At 29.6% G+C, this 23,759-nt stretch overlaps 2 protein-coding genes across 2 annotated transcripts in view; one reads left to right on the top strand and one right to left on the bottom strand.

Moving 5' to 3' along the window:
• Positions 1–6,151: 6,151 nt before the first annotated feature.
• Positions 6,152–11,701, bottom strand: LOC115706029 (inositol phosphorylceramide glucuronosyltransferase 1). Its single transcript, XM_030633529.2, has 13 exons — positions 11,473–11,701; positions 10,754–10,834; positions 9,887–9,992; positions 9,183–9,541; positions 8,739–8,859; positions 8,427–8,612; positions 8,066–8,229; positions 7,844–7,951; positions 7,401–7,538; positions 7,194–7,316; positions 6,831–7,098; positions 6,615–6,738; positions 6,152–6,518 (listed from the first exon to the last, which is right to left on the bottom strand). Exons 4-13 carry the CDS (start codon positions 9,423–9,425, stop codon positions 6,368–6,370), a joined length of 1,626 nt encoding a protein of 541 aa, XP_030489389.1. The 5' UTR covers positions 9,426–9,541; positions 9,887–9,992; positions 10,754–10,834; positions 11,473–11,701; the 3' UTR covers positions 6,152–6,367.
• An 8,124-nt stretch (positions 11,702–19,825) lies between these two features.
• LOC115706622 (factor of DNA methylation 3) overlaps positions 19,826–23,759 on the top strand; it is an 89,696-nt gene continuing 85,762 nt past the window's right edge. The window contains exons 1-4 of the mRNA XM_061108577.1: positions 19,826–19,896; positions 20,049–20,101; positions 20,191–20,270; positions 20,352–20,532. Of these exons, the coding sequence (XP_060964560.1) occupies positions 20,071–20,101; positions 20,191–20,270; positions 20,352–20,532 (292 nt within the window). The 5' untranslated portion in view covers positions 19,826–19,896; positions 20,049–20,070. The remainder of the gene's footprint in view (positions 19,897–20,048; positions 20,102–20,190; positions 20,271–20,351; positions 20,533–23,759) is intronic.

The following is a 23,759-nucleotide window of genomic DNA, read 5'->3' on the forward strand; positions in this document are numbered from 1 at the left end:
GTTGTTGTAAAACGACCACATTGTTGTATAGCATCTGCAAAGGGCAGAGGAATCTCAATGTCCCGATTGTAAGTGTGTTCACCTGTCTCTTCATTGATAGTACGTAGCTTTGTGTATAGAACAGTCATACATGCGTCCAGGCCCGGCCCTGGGCATAGGCGGGCTAGGCCTGTGCCTAGGGCCCACCCAGCCCAGGGGCCCAAATTTTTTTTTCCTCTTTTAAAATTATACATTTTTTTTACTAATTTTGAAAAATACCACATCTTTTCTAACATAAGGGCCCAAAATTTTTTTTCCCTTATGGCCCACTTTGTTTCAGGGCCGGCCCTGCATGCGTCAACAGTGATTGGAACTACAACCTTAAGATCTTGGTCGATTTGATGTGTTGTCAATTGATCCTGAGCTAGATATTTATACTTGAGGTAGTACTCAAGCACAAAAGTCATAGCGTCGCGAATGTTGGATACCTGTATTTCATAATATCGACATCCCATGACTCTTGCGGATATTGGTGGTTCATAACCTAGCTCGTTGCTAGCTTTGAGCGCCGCAATGTAGCTTGGATTAATACAAAGCTTGAGCCTAATTTCATGGACTTTTGCAGCCTCAACAAAATGGTTACGAGTGATCATATCATCCATCTTCAGTTTCTTCCCAGCTTCCTGATCAGTTGTCTTGGATGATGATGGTGGTTCCAAGCTTCTGATTTCACTAACCATCAACTCAGACTTGCTCTTAATTCCCTTCATTTCCTCTCAAAGAAAACACATAAAAGCTTCAATCAATACTATTTTGGCACAAACACTATTTAGAAAAAGAAAAAGTTATTGATTATTAGTAGTGATGAAAGAAAGCTCACACTAAGATCATTTGCAACTTCACCAACAATTTGCTGCCTCATAAACTCTGCATTTTCTTCTGCAACAACTTGTTCCACCTCATCCTTATCTGATTATTATTAATTATTAAAAAACAAACACAACAAAAAATATATATTGGAGAATGAAAAGAAAAATATGAAAATACAAGAACACAACTCCCATCTTCTTCTTTCATGTTCATATGATATTTACACATGTTATTTAGGCCAATTTCAAACAAAGCTAACCTTCACAATTTGCTTTTCGCAACCGAGACATGGTTATCTGAAAATAAAGATATATATATTTTGTCTAATATATATGTGTATGTATATGTATAAAACATTTTATAGAGACAATAACAGTATTAAAAATAATAATAAAAAAAATTAACAGTATCTTCTAACTTGGTAAAATAAAAGGATGTTAAGTATTTGTTTTACACATTCATTCCCTAAAGGTATTTAAAAACAAGGTTTTACATAGTAAGTGTATACAAATCCAACAAGAACAAACATATACACATAAATGCATAACACTTTAACCCAATAAAAGCTTAAACTAACATATTTGGATACAGAGAAAATAAATAAAAGCTTAAACCACCCAACCCAATGTGGAGAATCTTTATAATGTAGCATAATCACAAAAATAAAAAACATACAAAACTCATTTCCTTTTAAACCAAAACTAAAAGATTTACTACATATGAACACTATTTTCTAACTCCTAACAAAAGAAGATACCAACAAAAATATTCCTACCACCATATTTATATATTATATGGATGTATGGCATGAGAACAAAGAAGGCCAACATTTATGTTTGGATACAGAGTCATATAGAGAAAGTAAAATCAATAAAAAGAAAAACAGCCTCAACCTATTGATTTTACTATACCTTGCAATCACAAAAATTAACTTTTTTTAAAAAAAAAAAAAATACTCAAAAACAGAATCAAAATGCATAAATACGAAACCTATAAATTAATGTTGTGTGGTTAATTTCTAAGAAAACAAAGAATGTGAGTTAGTTGCATACCTTTGTTGTCAAGTAATTAAACTAATGTTTTCTCTGAAGTTATATAGACAGAGAAAGAAAGAAAAGAAAGAATGAAGTGGAGTAAGGCTCCTGCATGCCTTGCATATTGTTACAACTTTAATAGAAAATCTAAATGTTCATGATCACTAAATTTACCATAATACCCTCATTGATTGCATTTTCCTTTGGGTTTTGAACCAAATAAAATGGGAAAGAAATGTTATTGTAATTTTATTTACATCAATTACTGAGTATTAATATTGAAAATCTTAGTTGTTTATTTAAGCGTCTTTTAATGGTAATAACATTCTTTGAAGATGCTTTATTTACATATTATTCAAATATTTTTACATTATTTTTGGTACCTTTATTTTTAAAAACATTCAAATAGTATAATAATTTTTAAAAATACTATAATTATTATTATTATACATATAATTTGTTCTTTATTAAACAATTATATATATTGCACATTTAATTTTTTTATTGTATAAAAAAAATATAGCATCCATTGTATGACATTAATGTAAATTTCAATAATAGAATTTTTTTATCTTTAATAGTATAACATTTCTATATTTTGCTACTTATGCTAACTACCTAATTAAGTATTTTTTAAAATATTACCATTATTAGCCACCATAATTACTATTTACCATTTTTCTTTAAAAAAAGAGTATATTGTTGGAGAAATACTAAAGAGGTTATTGGAGTAATTTAATGACATGAATATGAAAAGATTGGAGTATTGAGATAAGATGTTTACTATTATTATTATTTATTATTACTTGAAGAAGAGAAACAGATATTTCATTTTCCCACTCTGTGAACTCTCAAGTTCCCAACATCATTAATGCTCATAGGCTTAAGCATCTCCAATAGTATTACTTTTAACAGTGTGAAATATATTATTTTATTGAGCATTTTAGGCACTAGTGCCTAGTACCTTCTCGACATGTCGCGTTGTGATTGGCTAGCGATACTCTTTAAAAATTATTATATTAAATTATATGGGACCCGATACTTAGTTGGACCAATAGCGATTTAACACATAGGAGAGTGTTAGGCACCACTGATTCTCTTTAACATTTTTTCTTTTATATTATTTTTAATATTTGTTTATTCTAAAATAATTTAACGGTAATAACTCAAAAAATTATTAAAATAATATTATATTATTATTTAATATATATTAAATAAATAAATAAATTTTCTTACCTTATAATAAATTAATAATTAAAAATATGAAAAAGAAAATATAAAAGATATTATACAGTAGAACCTCTATCCAAGAATACACTTGGGACCAAGTAAATTATATTCTAATTGAGATGTTATAACTAAATAGAGTTACACTAGAAAAAAAAATTAAAAAACCAAAAAATATCAATGTTACAATAATAACAATAAATAATCATTAATACTATATCATAATAGAAATATTTTAGAGTAAATATAATTTCATATATGTATTATAATTTAAAATAAAATTATTAATTTTACATAAATAAATTTATAAAATACATGTATATATTTTATTAAGATGTAATTATTCTTATATAGAGGTATACTTTGTTAATACGGGACTTAAAAAATATATAACTAATTACAATTTAGAGGTTATTCTTATTTATAACTGGCCCAAATCGGGACTTGATTTTTTTATAACAAATTAGAGGTTATTCTTGAATAGAGTATTCTTAAATAGAGGTTCTACTGTAGTATGATATTCTTTTGTAACATTCTTTTCTATTCTAATAGTAAGCATCAATTAAAAAATGCTAAAAATATATTCATGTCATCATCATCCTTCATAGCAATGCACTCGCATTAGCTTCTTTGGTTTTACTTTTAAATATTGTACTATTTTTTTTTTATTTTATCTCACACTTTTACATTACATTATACATCATATTCTATATATTTTTTCTCTACATCACTTAAATATTATATCTTAACATTTATTTTATTAATTAAAATTAAAATAAAAGGCCAAACAAATTTTTTTAAAAAAATTATTTAAAGAGTGAAAGAGGAAAGAAAACATAAAATATATTTAGCTCACCACTATTTATTGAGCTATATGTAGAAATATTTTTTCGAGTTTAAGATGAGCAATAATAGCTAAGCTTTAAGGGCATTTGATAGAGATAAATTTTAATCATTAACTATTTTTGTAGCTTTTAACTATTACAAAGCACTTGATAAGAGTGCTCTTAAATTAACAATTATTAATTACTCAAAATATTTCTATACATTATTTCCTTAATTCTTTTTTTTTATTAGGGTTTAGAAATTCTTCTATCCATTCTCTTATTCTTTTTTAATTTTTTATTAAGGTTCAAATATCTATACATCAATACATCACATTAATAAAATAAAAAATATATTTTTATTAATAATTTTTCCGAAATCATATGTGGAAATTTTAAACTAAAAAAAAATTGCACTAATATCTATTTACATTATAAACTTAAATAGAGCATTGCTATTAGGCACTAGTAGTGCCTAGCACCTTCTCGACATGTCACGTTGCGATTGACTAGCGATACTCCCTAAAATTTATTATATTAAATTATATGGGACCCGATAATTAGTTGGACCAATAGCGATACTGGCACATAGGAGGGTGCTAAGCACCATTGGTACCCTTTAGCATTTTTCACTCAAATATACATATAGAACAATTTTTAAGGGATATTACTTATTGATAGTTACTAAAATAATTTAATTATAAATATAAATCATTAAATTTTGATCTAATGACGAATAATAAAAGAAGGATTTTAATTTTTATACTTAGTTTAGTTACTTTATTAAAAAAATATATATGAAAAAATATATATTTTTTACAATTTATTAAAAATATGATTATATAAAAAATATTTTAATCAAACTCAATTTTTTTTCGCTAATAATAGAACAATCTCAGTCTATATAATGTAAAAATAAGATTTTTTTTAATTATATAAAAAAAATTAAGTAAAAAAGCTCAAATTTTCCAAATAATACCCATTCACAAGCAATACTCGGTGAAATATATATAAATATAATTATATGCACATATATTTTTTATTTGATAGAATATTTTTAATAAATTTCTCTTTTATATTTCAAAATACAAGCACATATATACTCCTAAATAAGAGTAGGTTGTTTGATAAAGCAGTTGTTATGTACATATAGTTAGTTACATTTCTGTTACTGTTTTACTATATCTCTAACTATATTCACTTAGGCTCATAGCTTAGTCTAACCAATCTTCAGCATGTATATAAAAGCACTCTCCTCTAATCAATGATTTTCTACTTCTCAACATGGTACTAGAATTGATTTTTTCTTCACTGCTTCTGCCATTCTTGCTTTGTCAATGTCATTCTCTGTTATTTGTTATCGCTCACAAAGTCTTGAATTTTTCTTCACTGCTTCTGCCATTCTTGCTTCGTCGTCAAGATCACTCTGTTCTTCGTTATCGCTCACAAAGTCTCTGTTTAACTTGATGAGCTCTGCCTTTCATTTTTTCTTTCCCATAAAATTTGTTAATAATTCTATAGAATATTTTAAAAAGTTTTATTACAACTTCTATAAAGATAAACAACTTAGAAATTTTCTAAGCACATTGGACATTTTTTTTTCCTTCAAAGACTAACTGATTTTTGCGTTGCTAATCTTACTTTAGTTAAGGAAATTTGTGTCATAAAATACTAATTAATCTAAAATCACTGCTTTACAAATATTGTATTTACTGCAAAAATAAAAATAAAGTAAATATTATTTTGAACCTTGTGTTTTATAAAAATGACTAATTAGACCATATTTTGTTAAATGATAAAATAAAGCCAATATTTTCCAAAATAGTAAAAATAAGACCCCAAATTTAATTTTTAACAATTTAATTTTTTAATATAACCAACACAACTTTTAACACAAACAGATACAAAAAATATAACTAGTTTCGTTATAATATCTTTAAATTAAATTATTGTTAAGTTTTATTTTATCAAAAAATCAATTCAAGATCCTATTTGTACAATTTTAAAAAATACAAGATTCATTTTGTCATTTAAGAAAACAGAAAATCCAATTGATAATTTTTACAAATGGTCCAAAATGGTATCTACCCTAAAACTAACATATGTAGCTCCAGCAAAATAAAAAATTATTCTTAGTTTTGGCAAAAGTATATTACTGTATGTATTTTTTTCAGCATTATATTATACACAAACAACAAGGCGTATAAAGAATAATAATAGAACCAAACAAGAAAGTTCAAGATTTTTCTATAATCTCAGAAATAAATAACTACACAAATTACAATTATACATTCCAAATTCCCAATTGAGATGTTACCTTTCTTTTTCAAGTAGCTGAAAGATAACAGTATTAGGACAAAAATTTGCACTAATTTACAACCAAAAAAGAAAACTTGCAACATGAAGCACAAAGGACCAAAAATTTAGCATTGATCAACAAAAAGAAGAGGTCCTACTACTACTACTACTTCTTGCAGCATCACGATCTTCAAGACCCCTAAAAAATGCCCTAATTGCAAGATGCTCAGATGCATAGGTCATGAAAGATGCTAACACTAAACCCCCAGCTACCATTAATGCTAACCTGGTTTTATGAGAACACGAACAAAATAAAAAGATTCTCAAAAGTTGTCAAACAATACAGGCTTTAAAACCAATTACAAAACTTGAACATATTTACCTTGCAAATAGAGCAGTAATTCCTAGAAAACATGGCAATGATGGGGCAATGATGGCCAAAAACGCCATTACAAGTCCATAATACCAATTAGCAAAATCACATGATGATGTGAGACGATGATGACCTATATTATCAAGTGCAAGCTTAGTTAAGGAGAGAAATTTCTATTCCATTTCACATATACACAAATGATAATGTAAGAAAAGGTTGTCAAACCTTTTCCGGAATCATCATCACGAGAATCAGAATGAGAGGAAGGGGATCCTGCTTGCAATGCTGCTGTCGATCCCCATTGATATATTAGACGAAGATAACCTCCAAATAACAAAAAGAAGATCGTGAATGTCCATTCATACATCAAAAGTAGACCAGTCCATGGCATAACTTGTCGTGGCACAATTGCAAGAGCAAGGGCAAGGGCCACTAGAGCGGCCATAAAACAGATGACGACTGAGATCCCACCTAAATAGACAGGTATCTTAGCCTGCATACCATCATAGATCGATTTAAGGAACAAACTTTCAACAAAAACGTTAAAAATTTGAAGTTCACCATACAAGATTTTTAAGGAAAACTGACCTGGTAATTTAAATTATTGGTGGATGATGTGGAAACACTAGAATAAGAAATTGTTCCAAAAGATCTAATCTTATAGTAAAGATGCCTGATATGGTTACATAATGAGTTTAAGTGTTCACGAGTCTACACACATAAATAAACAAGAAAAGGGTGAGAAGATCCAATATAGTTGAAGTTTCAGGCTTAAACTTTCTTGTAACTGGTTACCTTTAAAAATGATCGATAGTAACAAAAGCCAAGAGCCAAAAATGGTAGCAAGAACAGGAATTTGACAAGAAAACTATCATTTGGATTACTGCCTCCTCCAGTTCCAGGAAGTGTTTCTGCAAGTTGCTCCCTAACATTCTGCAACAGAAGAAAAAGAGAGAGAGAGAGAGAGAGAGAGAGAGAGAGAGAGAGAGAGAGAGAGAGAGAGAGAGAGAGAGAGAGAGAAGTGTTACTAAGTAGCGCATTGGTGGAGTCACATAACATAATAAATAACTTTTGCATACTATCAACCCACCAACACCGTCACACCAATGCCTAGTTATATCACATATTTGTAGAGCCACATGCATGCATGTAAACAAAATGCAAAGCACACTTCCTCCCACAAGAAAAATACACAGGAGAAACAGCAAACAAGATTTAGTTCAAGTTAAAAGCAATACCTGCCAAACATCAACAGGTTTTAAAAGCCAAGACGTCCACCAGTCCCAAGGTTTAAGAGGACCAAGAGTGTAGTGGATAACACGAAGTTCACTTTCATTTACCATCCACTGCATGAATTATGCATAAGCATCAGAGAATTTAACAGGAGAGACATGCACATGTTACAAACTAGTTAGTAATATATATATATATATATATATATATACATATTTAATGAATACCTTGTTAGCGAGCATGTAAAGACCCACATCTGCATTATATAGAGTGGAAAGTCGCTCCATTTCAGGTACTGGTCTAGACTTCAGTACCTCTTGTGATAAATTTGGCTCAAAGAGATGGGCATTGGGAAAGTCAGAGTAATATGAATTCAGAAACCCTTGATCTCCTGAAAAAGAGTCATGTACAAAAACGTTATGACAACAGAGATAGGAAGATTGATGACAGTAAGATCTATTCCAATGCTAGAATACTCTAAAAGAGAAATAAACGCCACAAACATATGGTCTTGATTGGCAGATAAAAAATATTAGCAATAGCAATGTCGTGAAGTGTCAACAACTATCACAGAAGGAATTACTGTACCTCCAGTATAAGATTGTAGAGTGTTCACTTTGCTCATCATATCATCAAAAACTTTTTGTGATGGTTCTACTACCATTACACCAGAGTTCAATCTCTCAGAATGCTTCAAGTTAGCACAGAATTTCCGGCATTTAAAAAGATCCTCAATACTTTTTACCACAATAGTATCCGCATCAAGATATACAACTGCAATCAAATTAGGGGTTATTATTAAATATTTTAGAAAAAACATTGATTCAACTTATTGTGATACTATTTTTCTGCCATTAACATAAGTTCAAACTTCTTCTGTTTAAATAACTGAAAACTTGCCTTTCTTGTAGTCAGTCATGTTAAATATTTTTAACTTTGTGTAGACACCCCAAAACCTTGTTGGCCTCACTTGATTTGGATTTTCCAACAAACTAATCTTTTTCACTATCCACCCATCCGCCTGTACAAATAAAATAATATCAAAATCAAAATACCAGTCACATAGTCCTCAAATTAATTTTACTTCTTTTGAAAATAGGTTCCCTCCTAACACTACAATATTACGAGAGGAAGAAAACTATAGCAATTGCTATGTAGGTACCCAGTAGGGACTACTCCAACTTCAAATGTTGTGGTAGCTAACCACATGCCTGACAATTTGAGGTAACCCTTTTGGCTTCAAATGAATTTTACTTACGAATATTGAAAATCAAAATTAGCTTATCATACTAGATAGAAGTGTTTTTTATTGAAAGACAAGAGTAAAGTCACCAATTCAATTACCTTGAGAAGTGTCATGGCATAATCGGAAACACCATCTGAGACCAGAACCACCATATCCTTGGTTGATCTGGTATCCTTAATCGATTTCCCAAGGACTCGAACCCCCAACAAAAACTCATCTCCGTACAGGAGTGTGACATAAGCCTCATCGGTTGTTGGATGCAAAGATCCAGAAACAGCATTCGATGGAATCAAAACTAAAACAAGTGTTACTAGCACGAACCATGCCTGCACCAATCTCATTATACTTTCTCCAATTTTTCTTAAGCGGTGCTGTTCAGGGAATTGGACCTTCTATTTGGTGGAATATTTTAAAATGAAAATTCACACATAGCCATTCAAATTCTGTCTGTTAAAATCTGAAAAACATAGCAATAAACACCGCAAAAGTCAGTCATATGTATCAGAGAGATGAATCTACACACAATTTACACTTAAAAAGGGTGTACTGTACTGCAACTCTAAATATGAAATTAGTAGGTGAAAATGTATTTTTCTTAAACATTATTTGGCTTGAGCTGAGTGTACGAAAACCAGATTAAGGAACAGGTTGTCAAGAACAGTTCAACAAAGAAAATAATGAGTAACTAAGCCGCAAAAAAGAACTAGAGAAAAACATACAAAACCCAAATATGAAGGTTTCAACTTCAACCAATATGATAGAAACTATATGTAATATAATATAGCAATTATAGAAAATATACCTCCGATCTAATAAATCTAGAGACAATTGTTGTTGTGCTGCAGAAGTTGAGACTGAAATTCCAACTTAACTCAGATTCTTTTCAAACACATGCAAAGCGTCAAAGCCTAAGAATAGAAATTGAAATCAAAATTAAAAATTTATCGCTGCCCATTAACCAAATGAAAAAAAAAAAGGAGTATTAAAATATTGTAGCTGCACAAAGTGAAAAGTTTATAGATGTTACACGTTGAAACCAATGGACTAAAGTTCAATCCCAAAAACAATGACAATATCACATGAATCCTAAATACCCGTTGGAAAGAAGAAGTCTTATCTGACCTGATAAGCTATCATTATTCGTCAAGAGAAAAATTTATATTATGAGAGTAAATCCATAATATAAGGCACCACGAGGTAATAATGGTGGGAATTTTTTTAACCATATCAGCATATTATGCTATTTTATTCATCTACATTACCAGCATATTATTTCATTTTGTTGGTCTAAACTATCTTGGTGATATCTCAACCCAAAATCGACAGAATGCACACCATTGACTACATTAGATAAAATTCAATATATTGGTCATTTCTAAAAAGAGTTTCGTATCATACTGACAAGTCTAGCATGCCATCTACAGACTTACAACATCCTCTAAGACAACACTTCCTATGAAGAAGAAAAAAGATAAATCATGATAGATTTTAGATATGTATTAAACTTGGGTTCAATACTTTATTTACAAGGCTCTGTGTATGAACAAGAAAATATTGGAGACACTCAAATACTCATCAAACATGCAAACAATTAACATTTGGCATCAAAATGATATCGTAGATTAGATAATGTTAAATTAATGCACAAATAAGAAATAACACAACTTACTCAAAGGGATTCAAATATTGATAATGCTTGATTGTTATCTGATTGCCCCAAGTAAATTTGCACCATCGAGCTTTGCACCTTCTAAATTTTGAAACATGAAAAATCGAATTACATACTGAGATTTAATCGATTATATAACTAAACCAGAAAACTCAAGTAAGACCCAACATTATTAACATTATTAACACTGGCTAGAGATGCTTTAACACCATAACCGATCAGAAAACACCCAGAAATAACATGAATCTGTTAATCAACCAGAAAATCCCAACAACACATTTTTAAACTGATAAATAAATAAAGAATTAACAAAATCAGATTCAAACAAAACAACCCAAATCACAAAAAAAAATAGAAAAAAAGAAGGAAAATGAAAAATTAGAGAGAGATTGAACCAGAGAGATGTGAGGGGTCTTTGACTTTAACGTTCGCTCAAACCAAAAATTCCAGTAATCGGCAATGGAAGAAATTTTCGATCGATCAAAGCAAAAGATTTCTTGAGTCAGGTAAAGAATAGGGTATCTTATGCTATGCTAGAGATCGAGTAGAAAAAGTTGAAGCTAAAGTGAAGGATTAAGTTTACTGCTTTGATCAATGAAACTCATGACGAACACGATCAATATGAAATTCCAGCCACAAACTGAAGCTTCCAATCAAACTGTAATGATGCATATGAAAATAAAAACCACACGAACATGATCAATACGATGTTGAATTACCTAATGACCCAGAAAATTATTTCCTCAGATACCGAACCACGATGTTGAGTGGGTGCCGCCGGCGGTGGTTGCAGACGATCTCTTCTCAGTTCGACGTTCTCCCAATTTCGATTTAGGAATTAGGGATTGGAATTCGGAATTACGTATTTTAATTTTAAGTTACTGTCTACACCGGGTCGGGTCGGACCTCTGATATAAAATTTGTCGGGCCGGGTCGAGTTAAGCCCGATTCAACCGAGGAAATTATATTATATACCCTATTTAATTTATTTGTTTTAATTTTTACCAGTATTTTCATATTCTTTAAAATATACTCACTTTTATATATGAGATGATGTCTCAATTAGACTCTTTAGATTAATGTAAATTATAGGCTAGACTTAACTAGAAAGTGAGAGTATATTAGGCAACTCACTTAAAAAAAATAAGTATATTTTAATAAAATATAATAAAAAGATATTTTTTATTAATGAATATAAAAAAAAATATATTTTTCAACTCATTCCATCCTTATAAAGCCTGATTGTAACGGGCTAGAAACCGCCCTCACAAGGCGGGCGCCGACTCGGCTCGCGAAAAAAGTCAAATTTCCATTCTTAGAGAAAATAGAAAGGAAATTTTTACATGAAAAATCCATTTTACACAATTTATTACAAAATTACTCATACACGCTTATACCTACTTTTTTACTTACAAAGTTTGTTTTATTACACATATACCACTTAGTCATCATTCCATCCATCATCAATCAAATCCTACTCTCTTCCCTCTCTTTTTTCATTTTCTATCAATCAATCCATCATTTCACTCTCTTTTTTTCTTCTTTTCTTTTTATTTTTAATTTTATTTCAATTTTTAATTTTTAATTTTTAATTTTATTTCAGTTTTTAATTTTTAATTTTTAATTTTATTTTCAGTTTTTAATTTTTAATTTTTTTTCCATAACAATTCTTCTATTATTTTTATTTTTAATTTTTAATTGTAAAGCTAGTTTCTTATATATTGTTGCTTAGGTCTAGGATTGACTTCTATCAATCAATCCATCATTTCACTCTCTTTTTTTCTTCTTTCCTTTTTATTTTTAATTTTATTTCAGTTTTTAATTAAATCTTTTTAACTTATTAGTTTAACTTTACAATTTCTGAAATACTTTCATGACAAAAGAGAAGATTTTGACTAGGTCATTCAACTGATATAAGCATGTACAAATAAATTTGTACAATTTTAATGTCATTTTCATTCTCGCTGGACTAGCTCAAAGCCACGTCGAAATAATTAGATAACAAAATAAAATAATAAGAAACAATTACCGATGATATTCTATACTTGAAAAGAAAACGATCTAATTCATGCTTATAGTAGTATTGACGTGAGTAGAGTTATAAAATTAATATTAGAAAAGTATTAGGACAAACATGATTAAGATTTATGAGTGAAGGTGGCAAAGCTAATAAATTAGATTAACCTGGTCAGTCCCATTTTTATATCATCAATGGGTAACAATGAGATTTATCATGAATGTTGATGTTCAAAGAGTTTTTCCTGTATTTTAGTTTGTATACAGTTGTTTTGTAGTTTTATTATAGTTTTGCTACTTGCATATGTTATTTCACTATAAAATTCATATGCAACTATTTGCACAAAACTTACTATGTATAACTACTATTTCTTAGTCCCCATCAAATTAAATTCTTGCATAATATATAAACTATCATAAAACGATAATGCAACTATAAGGCAACTATTTTGCACTTGCATACAGTTGTTTTGTAGTTTTATTATAGTTTTGCTACTTGCATATGTTATTTCACTATAAAATTAATATGCAACTATTTGCACAAAACTTACTATGTATAACTACTATTTCTTAGTTCCCATCAAATTAAATTCTTGCATAATATATAAACTATCATAAAACGATAATGCAACTATAAGGCAACTATTTGCACTTGCATACAGTTGTTTTGTAGTTTTGTTATAGTTTTGCTACTTGCATATGTTATTTCACTATAAAATTAATATGCAACTATTTGCACAAAACTTACTATGTATAACTACTATTTCTTAGTCCCCATCAAATTAAATTCTTGCATAATATATAAACTATCATAAAACGATAATGCAACTATAAGGCAACCAAAACAAAAAATAAATCAAAATGCAACTGTATATAACGTAGATGTATTATTCATGAGGTTTTTTTTTTTAAATTTTTCACATCATACATTGTTTTGGATTTAGTGGGAGCTCCAGATCTGTTTGTTACAGATCTACATTTCATGAATATAGATTTCGATATTAGGGGGAGTTATTTTGATCGAATAAAATAGAAAACAAATGTGTAATTTCAGTTTCTTCACAGTTTTTCTGATTTTTTTTTCGTCATTTTCAGTTTAGATCATTGCAGGTATTCTTTTCCAGTTGATTTTGCCAGAATTAATAGTTGTATTTTTCTCGTTTTGGTTTCATTTTGGTTGTTTTGCAGTTTTGAAACGAGCGCGTAATTTCATCTTCATGGTTCGCTCTGTACAGCTGAAGTCTTAGTGCATGTGGTATTTTTGTAAATATTTGTATGTGGACTGTATAAATATTTAATGGGCCGGCCCAAAGTATTTTTGTAATTTTTTTTTCTTTTTTGTATTTTTTTGTTTTTTTCCCAATAGAAAGAGCATGCACTTATTTAGGTTAATAAGTGAGAAAGGGTTTTTCTTTTATATATATATATATATATATATATATAATTATATTATATATTATTTATTTATTTATTTTGACATAGTGATTAGAATTACTTATAAATTTATGATGCATATATTTGTAATCAGCGCAAGACCCTCTTCGAACCACGATAACTTATCGTCTAATTGAAAAGCATGCTTAGTTAAACCATGAGCTGCTAAATTCCTAACACGAACCACGTGGGACAAAATTGCTTCTAAAATTTAAACAATAAAAATATAACGCCTTCAAACAGTACACTCAACACATTGAATACCTTTCCCATTATAATTATAAACTGAAAAGTTAAAGAATAAAACCTATTCGGGTTACATCGGGTTAATTGGGCGAGTTTTAGCCAAATTAACATATTGGCCAGTTTATAATTTAGTTAGGTTATTTTGGTTTGTATTTTTCATTAGTTTTTTTAGTTTAGTTTGGGTGGGTTATCGATTTGGGTAGTTTAGGAAAACTTTTGTACAACCCTAATTGGAACAATATGCGAGCGGAATCCTTGATCCACTTCATTCTTTCTCCTCTTTCTCTCTTTCTTTCTCAATATCTCTCTCTCTTTCAATAAACTTCAGAAAAAAAAACATTAGTTACCAACTTATTCGTAGGACTAGCCCATACTTACATCTTTGAAACTCAGTTGTACAATTAAGTGGGAATATTAATAATAGATATGTACATCTATAGCTTCTATATTTATTATAGGTGAAACGATAGTTTCCTTTGAGTTTAGTTAAAGACCTTAAATGATTAAACGTTCATTCGGTAATTATATTAGTTTCTCAAAATATCACTTACATGTAGTTAAGTATTTTAAAGATAAAATACATATTAAAAGTAAAATGGTAATTTTGTCCCTACTCAATATAAACTGTCTATATAGGATCCGTGATTGCTGTAATTGAAACAATAGATAAATTATAACGTATCTATAGTTGGTGTATAGAGTGTTCTATGTAACCAAGAGTGTAATTTTAAATGGGAAATTTGAATTCCTATACTTACATTACCCAAAAAAATTTCTCTTAAATGCAAAGTTATTAAAATTGGTAATATATGACCATTTTACCAATTTTCCTGAACTACCCCTCTCATTTGAAATCAGCCTCTCTCTTCCTCTCTCTTCGTCTCTCTCAGCCGAACACCAAACCCAAAAGAAAAAACCCACACAGTCGGACGAACTCGACCGAAGCTCAACCCCGTCCCCACCGTGCTCCGTCGACGCTCAACCCCGACCCACCCACGCCGTCGACGCTCAACCCCGACCAACCAGAACCGGCGACCCCGAACCCCACGAAAATGCCCCTCTCTCTTCCTCTCTCTCACCGTGAGTGACCGCCCACTTGACCGCCCCCACCATTTCACCGCCCCCACCCCCAAACGCACTACCACGGCTCACCTCCACCACCCACCCACTGTACCGCCCCCTCTCACTCTCTTCGTCTCTCTCTAGGACCAAAAAAAAAAAAAAACATATGGTCCGATGGTCGGACCACATGGTCCGACCATCGGACCATATGCCTTTTTTTTCAATTTGAGGAAAACGAAGAGAGAGGCACATGGTCCGATGGTCGGACCACATGGTCCAATTGGTCCGATTGGTCGGACCCCATCGGACCATGTGGTCCGACCATCGGACCATATGTTTTTTTTTTCGTTCGGTCCGAGAGAGAGAGAGAGACAAAGTAGATAGAGGGGGGTATTTTTGGAGTTTTGAAAAAAAAGTCAATATTTTTCATAGTGTAAAATGTATTGGTTCAAAAAAAATTTTTTGAACATTTTTAAGTATAGAAAATCAAATTTCCCTTTTAAATTTATAATGGAGTCAAGATGAATTAATAAGTTAGGAAATTTATTCGCTAAATTTCAAGATCTGCTTATTAGGAGCAATAAAACCTATTTTGCAACCCTGGCCGTTGGGCCTTATTTCTGTCAACTGGGATGTGTTGTTTCTTCTCTGAAAGTACTTATTTCCCCATTTTGGATGAAGACAAAGAAGATGAAAATATTGAATTGCCGATATAAGACTTGGAAGTCGCCCAGATTGACAAATTGTCAACCTGGGCGCTGGGTGCCCGGGCACCAGCTACTCAAATATGAACTTTATTTAAATCTGATTCCGATGCCTCAAATATGTCTGTGATATGTCTAGTTCATGTTCCAATGTAAAGTTTGACCCATTTGTACTAAGACGGTATCAAAAATTAACATCCTAGTTAGGGATGTCAACTTGGGTGCTGGGTGAAACCCTAGGTGCCCAAGTTGATTTTTTTGGGGGTGCATGTGCTCATGTAATTTCAGCTCCTATGGCTTTGATTTGATTGCTCCTTGTCTTTAATGGTACAAAATATTAAAAGATAGTGAGTTGAAAACGAGTTATCAAAGTTTGAACTTCTATCCTGGAGTTCCCAAAGTCAACTTAGGCGTAGAAGCTTAGTCAACATAACTGTTTTGGATAAAGACAAAGACCGTTATAGTAGTTACTCATTTATTATATATGTTGTAAATATGAAACGTGAGAATTGTCTAAATTTTATAAATAATTATAAAGATAAGATCAAAGTGAAACAATTGTCACCCCAAACACCTATAAATAGTAAATGAATTCCCAAATTCAGGAAAAGGCCAAATTGAGAACCCTTAGAGAAGATATAAAATATTGTATTATTAATTCTTTGTAAACTCATCATATCTTGAGAATAAAATGGACTCGTGAACTATGAAAATTAACTTCAATACGTAAAAACCTTCTTGTCTATTATTATTATTATTCTGAATTATTTTTATATAGTTTAAGCTCATTTATTAATTAACGAGAATCTACATTAATAATTTATTTTAGTATTTTTTTCATATCTTTCATATTTGATTATGTGTTTACAATTTTTTTGAATATATGTGATTAGAATATATATTAAACATAGCATTAATTGATTATTATTATTGATTATGTAGTATTATTTTTTTTTTATGTTTTGTCTAACTTAGTAATTATTTTTAATGGGACACATCCCCAATATATGATCATTTGTTGCGGTAAAATCCCCTCAACTATTAATTTACATGCAAATAACCATCCAACCTCATATTTTGGTAGAAAAACCATCCAAAGTACTGTTCATGTCACTAAAAAATTATCCTACGTGGCCATATTTTACAAAATTAAAATTAAAATGAGTAATTAAAATAAAAATAAAAATTTTAAGAGTAATTTGTGGCAAAACCACCCAACTATCAATTTACTTGCGAAAAACCATTCAACATTAAAGTTTTTTGGATGATTTTTTATAAGTAAATTGATAGTGTGGGAAATTTTGCCACAAATTACTCTAAAATATATATACACACATGATATCTTTTAACGTTTATAGTTGAAGTTTAGTGATGCTGAATATTTTATTTTTATTATTATTATTTTGAGAAATCAAAATTATTGTATTGCATAAACTCAAATTTACAACTTAACTGCACCATTACGGCCTTTATAATCTATACAATTTGTAGAATCTATAAAATTAATTGTGTTGTAAATTTACGATTGCTCAAACCATTCTAAGTCTTTTTATTTCATATTTTATGCAAAATTAATAAAATTTTAACTTTCACCTCATATCGAATGCAGAAAATAGTAGGGGTATACAAAAATTTTCGTAAACCGTCCAACCCGAATAACCCGCCCAAACCAAACCGATAAAATCGTTAAAAAATACAAACCGACATAACTCGACAAAATTCCAAACCGCCCAATCAGTTAATTGGGCAGGTTGAAAATTGACCCAAACCCGCCCAACCCGACTTAACCCGATTTTTACTTTTTTTTTTTATATATATATTAAATAATATATTAAAAAAAAAAGTCCCAAATCCTAAAATTCTTTCTCAACCTCTCAATAAAGTTCTTTCTCACATATATTGTGTATTTATGTGGCTAATTTTTATTTTAGTTGAAACTTAAAAAAAAAAAAAAAAAAAAAAAAAAAAACCTCTTATTTCAGTCGGGTTAAGATTTTTTTTTTAATTGGGTAGGTTGTATGCAGAATTTTACAAACCGATCTTTACGTTGTGTTAGAAAATATGTACTATAAATCGACTAAACCGACCGATGTACAGCCCTAGAAAATAGGGGTGTTCACGGATTGATTTGGTACCGATTTTTATAGTTTTTGAACTAAACCAATATAACAGTTTTTTGAATATTAAAAACTAAACGAGACCAATAAATTTCTCAAACCAAACCAAACCATTAAGACGGTTTGGTTTGGTTCAGTTCGAAACTACGATTTAAGTAGAATTTATAATTATTCATAGTTTAAGTAAATATATTATTTTTATTAAGTAATTTGCGGCAAAATCCCCCAAACTATCAATTTACTTGCAAAAAATTATTCAAAAAACTTTAAGGTTAGATGTTTTTTGCAAGTAAATTGATATTTGAGGAAGTTTGCCGCAAATTACTCTTAAAGTTTTAAATTTTCATTTTAATTACTCATTTTAATTTTTATTTTGTAAAATATGGCCATGTAGGATAATTTTTTTGTGACTTGTCATTGCCACGAGGGCAAAATTAGGACTTAACGAGACTGGATAGACGACACCTTAAAAATGTAAACAGAACAGTACTTTGGAGGGTTTTCCCACCAAAATATGAGGTTGGATAGTTTTTTGCAAGTAAATTGATAGTTGGAGGGTTTTGCCGCAAATTACTTTACAAATTAATAGTGCTAGATCTCGTATTATAAGTATTTTGTAAATAGGAAATCTAGTTAACTCATCCCCAATAGATGACAACTTAGACTAGGGTACAATAGCAAAAAATTAAAGAAGTTTATAAAATAAGAATAACTTTGACTCTTGTTTAAAATGGACGACACGAAAAATATGTCTTTAAGCATGACACGACACGAGCATTTTTGTAAAAGATGGTAAAACTATAAGCTTTTACTCAAAATTTAGTATTTTTGTAAAAACACTTAAAAATGATTAAAAAATTATATAAATATAACTCAAGTTTTGAATTATACATATAATGTAGTAATTGTAAAAAAATATAAAAAAATAAGACATGAATTTAAGCTTGGATATAAAAATAGGCTGACGTGTTTAAGAAATACGAGCGATACTAGCAAAGCACAACACGAAAATATTGAGCCTACGGGCCGTGTCGAGCCTATCCTTTAAATAAATTAGCAAGACATGGTACGACTCATATTTTGTTGAGGCACAACTTATTTTTTAAAAATTACAAATAAACCCAACACGCAAATTTAGAAAAATACTTTTATATGTGGCATTCCTATTTGCCATTTGATGTGATTTGCTGTAAGAGGTTATCTCAAAGTGTTAAAAACAAACCTCTTCAATGAGATTTTACTATTTGTACGATAATTTTTAAAGCAAATTTTTGTTTTTAGCTTTTCTTCTTCAAGACGTAGAGAGGTACGATATTGGAAATGAAAAAATATGTCTCATCCATCCCATCAAATATTTTATCTCTCTTCTCCCATTACTCTACTCTACAGTCTAGACTCTAGTCTAGTTGAATCAGAAAATATGTAATGAATGAGGGTAGTATGGTAATTTCACTTTTCTCTCCATTTTATAGTACTATAAAATCTGTGATCTATATCACCAAACAACCACACCATCATTTCTATCATCTCTCTCTCTTAAACTTTCACTAGCTATAGCATTAAGGTAAGCCAATTTTGTCTCCATTTTATATATCAATACTCTTTTTTGTGATGTAATTTTATGGTGTTTGGCTCTAGCAAAAGTAGAAATATAACATACTTGATAAAATGTAATAAAATGGTCTTATTAGCTCTATTTTTTCTCTTACATTTTAGGGAGATTTTTGCTTCTAAGAAAATGTGTCCGGAATGTCAAGGAAAATTTGAAGGTTAGCATTATATATATATATATAAACTACTTTCATATATGGCTTGTTTGAAATAATCTTATATATATATGTGTGTATATGAAGTGCAGAGTACATGGAGTTAGCTATTGGAAATTTGAATGCAATGATGGCAACTAAGATTTTTAATGATTTTAGCAAAGAATACGAGGTGATGAAGTACTTACACAATATATATTAAATGATTTTAGGTTATTAATTAAAACTTATTTATGTAATTCAATATATATAGGTAATGTTGAAGAGAGCCAAGTTGTTGGAGAGTAGAAGTTCAATGTTGAGAATGAGTATTATGAATAATAATAATAAGAATGATGAGAAGGAAATGGTTAGTGGATTGAAGGCTGACCCTTTGGGTTGTAAAGAGCTGAGGAATGAGATAAAGCTTCTCAAGGAGGAATCTAACACTATAAGTAATTGGTTCAATGAGAAACAAAAGATACTCAATGATCTTGGGAATAACTTTGCTTTCTTGAGTGACCCTAAGTTTTATGAAGATTGAGAAATTAATTAATATTATTAGAAACAACTGAACTATATTATGTTTTATCTTATTTTAGATGCATGCATGTGTTTTAGCAGTTTATTTCTACTATATTAAGACTTGTATTAAAATTTCGTATTATTACTATTGTGTGCTGTTATGGATATCTTTATTTATTTTCTTGGTACTGAGATGATTGTAAAATCTATGATGTTTTTTGTTATATTAATCTATTGGTGTTATGCATCTTTTTATGATTGATGACTATAAATATTTTTTTGGCTATTATATTTGTGATCCCATGAAAATTATTTGTAAGAAAATATTTTAGTGTTATCAGATCTTAATACAAGATACATAATTACTATTTTAATTTTGAATTTTATTAATATTATTAATAACTTTGTTTTCCTTACAAAATAATAATAATAACAATAAAACATTATTTTGAACAGAAATGAAAAAGAAAAACAAATATATTGAAATTGTTATAAATATTAATAATTATGTGGATGTCCAAATCTTTTATTTATTATTATGAATTGTAATCAATATTTCTCTTTTTCTTAGTTTCTTAATATCTAACTCTCCTATTTGTATAAATAGGGATTCACCCCATTAGAATAAACAACTCAGAAATTCTCATTCACTTTCTCTTTCTCTCTTCATCTTCTTCTTTCTTTTCATTTATTTTATATTATTTTATAATAGAAATGTAATTATTACAATTATATAATTCTATAATATTACAAGATCGAAGTAACACTTATAAATAATTAAGGCTTAATTTTGTGACTTAAATGTTACATTATAGTTTTTGTTAATTAATATTAGAAGTTAGCACAATGGTACAGAGTTGTATTAACTATCATTAGAATTTTAATTTTATATAAAAATTGTTACAACTATGAGGTGGCATTTTGGAGGTAGTGAAATTGAATGATTGAAAGAGAGACTCTTCTCTATGCAAAGAAAGATAATCATATTTTTATAACTTTGAAAAGTTACATATTAAAATGAAGTAATTAAGATTATTAAAAGTTGATGGGGTTAAGCCCAAGTTAATTAGTTGAATTTGAATTTTGGTAAATTGAAAAAGGCAATTGCAGAGGGTTGCTTTTAGTGAAAACAGTTGGTCAGAATTGTTATTTTTAGCTAATTTTTGGAAAGAACCATGGTATATATTTATATTTATATATAAATTATTTATTGTATTTGAAGGAAAGGAAGTGCAGAAGGTATGTCTGCATGTTAGGGATAGTTAGTTTTCTGTTACTTATTTCGGTTTGGTGGTTAGACAGCTGTCATTGGTTTGTTATGGTTGTTAGTGTTTGTTGTACTCTTATATAAACACTCTTGTATTCATTTTCTAAATCAATGAAGAGTTGTCTTTCTCTCTCTTTTCTTTCTCTGTCTTTCTCTGCCTTTGATCTGTTTCTTCTTCTTTCACTGCTTGCTGTTCTTCATGCCTAAGAGATCAAATGCATCTAACACTGCAGTGCTGCATTATTCATCAAAGAGGAAAAGTAATCTCCCAACCCCATCCCCATTACTGTTCACTTACTTTTATTTGAAATAATAAGAGTATAACTCACAAATCTTAAAAAAATAATAGAAAAATTATAAGAGTTTAATTTTGAATAACATAAATAAATAATATCATAAGAGTTCGTTTAGTATGTCGTATTATACCGTATTGTATTGTATTATATTAAATTGTATTTCACTAAATATTTTTATGTAAAACTATATGTGATATTGACTTTTATGAATACCTAAATATATAATATTTTAATATAAATTAAAATTTAACATAGTATTATTTAAAAATATGATAAATAATTCAACTCAATATAATACAATACGACCTAATACAACGTACCAAACAAACTCTAAGGTTGTCGGTTTTTTTTTTTACTACATTTATATGAGTTTTTTTATACAATATTTTTATAAAAAAGTGGAAATTTCATATTTGTAAAATAATAATGTTTTGCTGTTGTGATATTTTGCACATGCAAGTGCACGTATCGTGACAAGTAGTAAACTCACCAAGAGTGAGGTCGATCCCACGAGAATTGTAGTTAAGTTAAAATTAAATTTTTACTTTTATTTGGTTGAATAAACATTAAGAAAGGATTAAAACTAGAAAATAAAAGTAAGCAATTAAACTAATAAGGAAATTAACAGTTAATAAAAACTACGATTTCGACTACTATTGTTTCTATTGATTATGACATAATATGAAATTCAGTTCTATTTCACTATAGCATAATTGACACTCACTTCTCAGATCCCGCATCAAAATTATAGACAATTAATTAGTGATTAGACAATTAAAAGTAATTAAGCACGAATGAAATAGAATACATAGAAACTGGGGGAAAATAAATCATATTAATACCATAAAGATATATCAAACGATATCCATCTAACCCTAATCAAGTGTTTAGCTACCCATGTTCATGGAAGCAAAATCACACATATTAACTTTAAGAAAGTGAAGATAGAGAATAAAATAATGTTGTAAACCCTCTGCAAAATGCCTCCAGTATTGACTCCTATTGCTGAAATTCGTACTCCTTTTTTCCTCTAAATTGTTTGCCTCAAATCAACTCCAGTTCACCCTTTATATAGGCTTTCAGTGACTAAAAAGATATAAAAACGTACATGTTAAATGCCTATTCGAATTAGAAAATCACCTAAACCCACGTGAGAGAAAAAGACGATTTTTGGGCAGTTTAGGGGGCGGGTCGCGGCCCCACAAGGGCTGGGCCGCGGCCCGTGTTGGAGTTTCACCATATGGTTTCGTTTCGACGGTGATTTTTCTGCTGCATCGACTGATAGTATTTTGGCCATAACTCTCTTGATATTGTTTGGAATCGGACGATTCAAGATGTTCTAGAAAGATAAAAGAGAGATCTAGAACTTTTATGTTTTGACTTTTTCCAAAATCCAATCAAGTGATAGTAAAGTTTCAGCTTTATTTTCTTGCACAATTTTCTCTATTTTATGTATCATCTTTTTGTGAGATTTTTTTATCTTTTTTTCATCTAATTCATTTGATATTTTCTAATCTTCTTCTATTTTAAATTTGCAAAAATACAAAATAAAAAGCGTGAAAATACTCCAAACACAATTTAAACTAAATTAAAA

The sequence above is a fragment of the Cannabis sativa genome, chromosome 1, assembly GCF_029168945.1.
Source record: "Cannabis sativa cultivar Pink pepper isolate KNU-18-1 chromosome 1, ASM2916894v1, whole genome shotgun sequence".
NCBI classification, from domain to species: domain Eukaryota; kingdom Viridiplantae; phylum Streptophyta; class Magnoliopsida; order Rosales; family Cannabaceae; genus Cannabis; species Cannabis sativa.